Here is a 6,630-nt window from a genome sequence, read left to right as displayed (position 1 = left end):
GATAGATAGATAGATAGATAGATAGATAGATAGATAGATAGATAGATAGATAGATAGATAGATAGATAGATAGATAGATAGATAGATTAACTGTTCTATTGTTTTAACTGTGAGGATAGAAACTGTAATAACCAATGTCCTTTGTACAGTTTTTCTCACACTCTCTCGGTGCCAGCAGCTCAGATTTTAACGGGGACACTGTCTCTGAAACTGGCGTGGCAGAAGGTGAGATTCTTCTCCTTTTGGCCTGTTCAAAGATACCAGAATCGCTCGAATCAATTGACTTAATGGAGGACGGCGTCTCTATCCAGCTCGACTCGGATGTCATGTCTTTGGGTTTGGTCTCGTCCGAACCGCCGAGCGGCGACCTCTCCGTCGTGATGGAGTCTCCCTCCTCGGCCAGGTAGTTAGTGCCCGCTCTGCCACCGATAGAGTTAGCGGGCCAGCAGGAAAAGACCGAGCTGGATTTGCTGTTTACACCACAGTACTGCGGCGGTGTGCGTCCTCCCCAGCCGGACGGGTCTGCGTAATAGCCAAGAGGCCGGTTGGAGCAGCCTGCAGTCGGCAGGGGAAGAGCCTTCACTCCGGCCGCTGCGTAGGACAGCAAGGTGGCCGCGTTACCGGCGAAATCAGCGGCGTCGTATGCCGAGGCAGCAAAGTCCAGTCGGTTGTTGGCAGGGGTGACAAACCATCGCTGCGGGGGGGTGGCAACAGTGGACTCGTCGGTTTGCTGCGGGGACAGCAAGCTGTTGCCGAGTGGGACGCTGCGCTCCATGCCAGGACCAGTCCCCACGCCAGGGTGAAAGCGAGATTTGGCATAAGTGCTGACAAATTGGTCCTGCAGGAAAGAGCTAGGCATGGCATATCTCGCACCCGGCACGATCTGTGAACGCGGAGAGTCACCCGGTGATGGAGTTAGGCGGTCGATGTCGCAGCCTGTGTAGACACTGAAAAGATGGAGAGAAAAACAGAGGAACAATTCAGTGACTAAAATGTGCTGGTTCTCTAGAAATCAAAGAAATGTACAATTAGATTATCATACGTGGGGAAATCTGCCATTCTAGAGACAATTTTATGATTTTAAAACACTTGTGCCTTCAAACCTATAATCATTACGCAAGTGGAGTGTTTCCAAATAGACATGCTGCTTTATATCGATGCAACGTTGCATTGTCAAAAATATGTCCCTTTGTTCAGTTTTTTTACTTCTGAATTGTACGGGTCAATATTCGCTTGTTATTTTCAGCAAAACAAGAATAACTGACATGAACGAGAAATGTACGTCATCAATGATTAACCGAACAATTCTAACGAATTTTTGGATACTGTTAATTTTTTTCAAGACTTTACATGAAATGTCTGTTAAATTGAAAATTCATTGCTTCAGCTGTTGAAAAGTTTCTTCTTTATTTTTTATTTATTTCATTAATTTTTAAAATCTTATGAGCCCCTCTAATTTGGACATCAACTGAAAACAATAATCAGCAGAATTATAGTGCATTTACGTTTTTTAATATGATGATAACCCTAACCCCCACATGTCATTAAACACAGAGGTTAACAAAATTACAATCGATTAAAAGTCAAAAAATCCTAAGAATAAAATAAAAACTTACGTGTCGTAGTTGTCCCGAAATCCTTTAGCAAACGGATTGTGATCAATTTTCAGTTGTGTAATCTGTGGAAAACATAATATATCGATTAGAAAACCAGCGTGTGTTTGGAAACAAGCAGACTGCGTCAAATTCAGGAATATTCATTTTTTCATTGTCTTGATTGTATTATAATCCATGTAGCTCTAATTTGTTACAACATCAATAAGTACAATAACTACAATAACTAGAATTATTTTTCTTTTTTTTTCAATAATATTTAATTTGTTAAAATGAATAAGGGTTGTTTGGGAGAAATTTGCAGTGTTGTGTGAATTAAGAAGTGGTCGTACATCGGTATTCTGGTAAGCCGTGACGGCGATGAATTGCGTTTCTGTGAAGGTGAAAGTCTGGACTCGTCCTGGTTGGCTGGTGTCCTCTGTCCCATCCTCGTTTACTTCCACCACATGGAGCCTGGGCTGGTACTTGTGGAGAGACTGGAGAACCACCATCTGGAGATTCAAGACGCACATCAGAAACTCAGCTTCAAACTTTGGATAGATGGTTAAAACAGAATGCTTATCTGTTTTAACTCGATTATATATCTTTTTTTTTAATGATTATTGTAACAACGTTTCGCATGTTGTTGCGCTGTAGATGATACCAGTAAGGCAGTAAACCCCTCCAGAAGAAAAATTATAATAAGGCTATATGCAACAAGCAAAAATCATTGCATTTTACCATCTGCTGTTAGAAATAATCCAAAATCGATTTGTAATTGAAGCATTGGGTATGATGATGCATTACCTGTCCTGTGTTGTTGGATGCACCTTTGTTGTTTGTAAGCTTTAGCTTTCCAAATGATATTTCTTGACGCATCCAGTGCGCTCCGGTATTTGGTGAGTCTGGGTGCATATAAACCCTATTTCCTAAAAAGAATACGAAGAAATACAAATAATTAAAACACGTAATATGTGTATATAATATTATATAAAATGAATTCGTTTGCCTGGATTTTAAATTGTAAACATACTGTGGTCAAAATGTATAAAAATAAAGTTATACTATGGAATTTATAATGTTAATTGCAATAAATGTAGGGACAAATTACCTGTTACATTTGTGTCTGCTTTTCCACATGGCACCCACTTGCCTCCTTGAAATCGCCAGTGATTTGGATCAGCAAGTATTACATCCACAAATATATTGTAGTGAGCAGTTGGGTCAAGGCCAGAAATGTTGAAGCTTAAAAATGGGAACATTCGTCTGTGGAAAATAAAGGAAGACAGATTTATAAAACGCCTCTCATAACAAAAAAAAATGCACAAAAATGAGGCGACATTTCCACCTTTTTGGCATTGAATCCGTTCCTCTTTTTATGTGCAGGGAAATAGTGATTCGATGTTAATACACATCACTTTTAAACTAAAAGCTTCTCAATGATAGCTCAGAAATTCTGCAGGTCGGGCAAGCCCGTATACGTGCACTTACCGTCCTTGCTTTGTGATGATCATCTCCGTTTGGTGCCTGTGAAACTTCAGCCACAGGGCCCTGTTGCACAGATACACCTGCGCTTTCCCCGGAACCAGTCCTGCTTGCGCCGTGGAGAACTGGTAAAAAGCCCCTCCTTGGTAAGTGTGTCCATACTGTTGCGCGTAAGGGTAGCCCGCTGTCGGGTAGCCTTGAGGAGAAGTGTTGGTCAGAAGGCTGTTGTAAGCTCCGTTAGTTATGACCGGGTGATGGGCCATATAGCGGCTGGGACTTCCAATAGAAAAAGCCGGGTGCGCTGGTCCATGCTGGGTCGGGTAAGGGAACATGGCACTGGGAGCTGCTGAGACTGACTGTGGCTGGGTAGATGGAGAAAAGATGCACCTTTCTCCTGCAGATCCATCGAAATTATGACGGATGTCAGAGACTCCGTGAAGACCAGGAGAGAGTTTGCCCCTCTGGACGTCCCCCGATGCGTCCTTGGAGTCAGGAAAATTGTCTGCCTCTGACTGATTCGTCATCTCCCTGGAGTTTTTTTTCAGAGGTGAACTTCTCTCCAGGTTGTCACTTGCAGATATAATAGGATGGTCCTGCAACGAAAGCTCTGATCCATCGGAGCTCGAAAAGCCTCTGCCCACATTCATAAATTTCTTGGAGAGATCACTCGCTGGCGAGATGCAATTCTCGACCTGCATAGCTCAATGAGAAGCCACTATTTGCTCAACCTATATCGCAAGCTTTTGCACGCGCCTTTCCTAATCTAACACTAAAACGCCTTGCTATGACTTGTGGCGAAGGCAGCAAATTAGCATCCAGCAATCAGGAAGGATTTTCTTTCCATCACTCTCCCCGCTTAGCTAATGAAACAAGCGTTGCCATTGGTTAACTAGAGGCTTTAATTTAATTAGACAGCTCTTAATAATTAGGACAATCTGAGAAGTGCTGTGAACAAAGTGATTGTTTTTTTAGTGTGACATGGGCCTATATATTATTAAAATATTTGAATTCCGACATGTTTCTGTTAATGAATATGAGCAAGAAAAACAAAAAAAAAGATGAAAGTATAAGGGTTATAAAGATTGTCAGCTGCGTTATTTACCTATTTCTCCGTGTTATTTACCTATTTATGCGCTATGAGTGCCAAAGTATGTCTGCCGAAGAAGCCAAGATGTATTATTAACACGCCAAAAATGACAGTCCATGACAGGCAGTGCATCTGATGTCTTAAAATGTTTGTGGTATAGCGTGAAATCATGGCGTCCCACTGAAGATGTGTTTATGAGTCCCAGTGCTGATAAATATTTGATGCCTTAAAGTTATGAACCAGTGGACTGATAACAGGGCTGCTGCGGAAAATACATCTCACAGAAAGTAAAGGAAAATCGCAGATATGCTGGAATAATTTTGATGTTGCTCGATAAAATAAAAAGTTACTGTCGAGGCTCATTACCTCATATTAAGTCTGTTGGTTATACACAATGAACCATTATGAACAGAAATCTGTATTTCTCACAAAAGGATATTCCAATAAAGATCATATTTGATTGTCAGCACAGGATGCAGATCTCTGAGAGAACTGCCCATCTGTTTGGTTGAAGTACATAGACAATAAAACTGAAAAGATCATGTGAAACCACAAACAATTCATTATTGTTTCCTTCAGACCAAAACCTGAACTCTTCACTGTGTAATGAAACTTTGTCAGGATGATTTTGACGATGTTGTCATGAGATAAAATGAAATATTAGAATGGCTACAGTCTCAGAGCAACTGTAACCGATATAAACACCTTCCTGCATAACTTACTAACACAGTCATTTCTAAGTTAACACAGACTGCTTTGGACACACTGTTTATTCTATATGGTATATTGAAAGGCCTTTTAGAAAATTGCACTGGATTTATACATTTATGGTTCATTAGGTATACAAATAAACAATAATGAAATTCAATGCATCCCTTATGAACTGTGTCAGGTAGGTGCTAAATCAACACTGGACATTTTTTATGGAGATGTATTCCATTGCATAATTTGTGTGTAGTGTGTACTGCAGACAAAAAATTAGAAACTCCTATCAATATAAAGTAGTGCAGTACAACATCGCTGACTACGACATCAAAAACTGATCATTTCCACTTCACTGAATAACTTTTGGTTCAGCTCTACTGCAGTGTCTTTAACCCACAGTCTGAACCAGACAAGGATGAGAGAAGACCAATCAAGGCCTGTATCACTGGTGCATCTACAAGTTTGTATCTCTAAGGAACTGCCATGAATCTCTGAAGCTAACAAGACGGGTCATTACAGTATATAGCTATATGGTCCAGCTATCTATTCCTGTGAAACATGCAAGCACAGGCTTGTCTGTGCCCACGCAAAAGAGGCCACTCTCTGCTCTCCTCATTACAGGATTATGGTTCACTTCCATCACTGATCTTTAACAAGCTAAATGGGCTTGCTTCTTTTCCCCTGAACAAACCAATTGTTGAATCACCCGTGCAGCAACTCCGTTTGTTTCCCCAGGTGCTCTGGTGCCTGTTTATCAGACCAAGTCCTTTCTTTCTATTGGCTCATCCAGCAAGTGGACATAACCAAAGAGGAGGGGGGCTGATTTGTTTTGCCTGGCCAGCCTTGTCCCTCCGGGAGGTAGCATCGTGTAGATTAGGATCTCTTCCCCTTGCCTTGCTCAAACCCACCATTGACCAGATGAGCTAAATGCAATGGGTCTCTATGAAAAGTATTTATGCTCTTTCTACTTTGTAATTGTCATACTTTTAGATTTAATTCAAATGAGTACATATACACATCTACAATTTGTCAATGTAGGCATAGTATTAAAAAATTGCAACAAACCTATTTGAAAGATCTCCTTTAGAATAATCCCTCAATAATCTGTGAAAATACAAAAACATATGATTATAAAAAATACTTTTTCCCAAAAAAACAGTTCTGGTTAACAATGTTCAGTTGAGCATAAAACAACACGCTTTTTCTTCAAGCCGCTGTATCACCATTTTTCATTGTTGTGCCAAAGGAAGCTGCTTGCCACCTGGGTCTAATCTAATCAATGTGAATGACAAGGAGAGAAAAAGCCTGAAAGTGAGCACCGGCTTAGGGACTTTACCTAATGCCCAGCACTGTCACTTCAATGATATGATCACAGCACACAAAATGACAACAAAATTATAGCCAGCAAGGATATGGGGACATAGTGTGCTACTCCAGTCAGGTGAAATTGCTTTTTCCGAATATGAAATGGCTTGTCTCTTGTCGGATGGGTAAACATTTCCTTGTCAGGCCAGTAATAAGGGATGAGGCACACTGGGCTGAACTAAGAGGATAGAGCCAAGGTTATTTGGGATTCATGACAGGTAGTGGCTTATATTACAGCGGCACTAAAAATTTCATGGGAATGCATTTAAGATGGCCTTTAAGTTATTTATATGTTGTTTGCCAGACGTCACATTGCAATTTCCATCAATAAATCAAAGTGAAGTATTTGTTCTTTTCTTCAAGGGTCTTTGATTTTTTTTAAAACAATTAAAAAAA

The 6,630-nt window shown here is 40.6% G+C and overlaps 1 protein-coding gene across 1 annotated transcript; it reads right to left on the bottom strand.

The window, feature by feature from the left end:
• Positions 1-20: 20 nt before the first annotated feature.
• On the bottom strand, positions 21-3,775 carry tbr1b (T-box brain transcription factor 1b). The gene is made up of 6 exons (XM_031858541.1): positions 3,084-3,775; positions 2,704-2,858; positions 2,400-2,521; positions 1,946-2,104; positions 1,617-1,678; positions 21-947 (listed from the first exon to the last, which is right to left on the bottom strand). The coding sequence occupies exons 1-6, from the start codon at positions 3,773-3,775 to the stop codon at positions 104-106; spliced, it is 2,034 nt and encodes a 677-aa protein (XP_031714401.1). The 3' UTR covers positions 21-103.
• Positions 3,776-6,630: the final 2,855 nt, after the last annotated feature.

Source organism: Anarrhichthys ocellatus, unplaced genomic scaffold, assembly GCF_004355925.1.
Source record: "Anarrhichthys ocellatus isolate YVR2014 unplaced genomic scaffold, GSC_Weel_1.0 scaffold20, whole genome shotgun sequence".
Taxonomy (NCBI): domain Eukaryota; kingdom Metazoa; phylum Chordata; class Actinopteri; order Perciformes; family Anarhichadidae; genus Anarrhichthys; species Anarrhichthys ocellatus.
This window is presented reverse-complemented; position numbering and strand designations above follow the sequence as displayed.

What these genes read in the sequence shown, in the direction of transcription:
- tbr1b (XM_031858541.1), bottom strand. Translation starts at nt 3,775, where the DNA reads ATGCAGGTCGAGAATTGCATCTCGCCAGCGAGTGATCTCTCCAAGAAA. An exon ending in AGCAGACACAAATGTAACAG is followed by an intron (nt 2,522 to 2,703) that starts GTAATTTGTCCC and finishes TATTCTTTTTAG; the next exon opens with GAAATAGGGTTTATATGCAC. An exon ending in CATCCAACAACACAGGACAG is followed by an intron (nt 2,105 to 2,399) that starts GTAATGCATCAT and finishes TTGAATCTCCAG; the next exon opens with ATGGTGGTTCTCCAGTCTCT.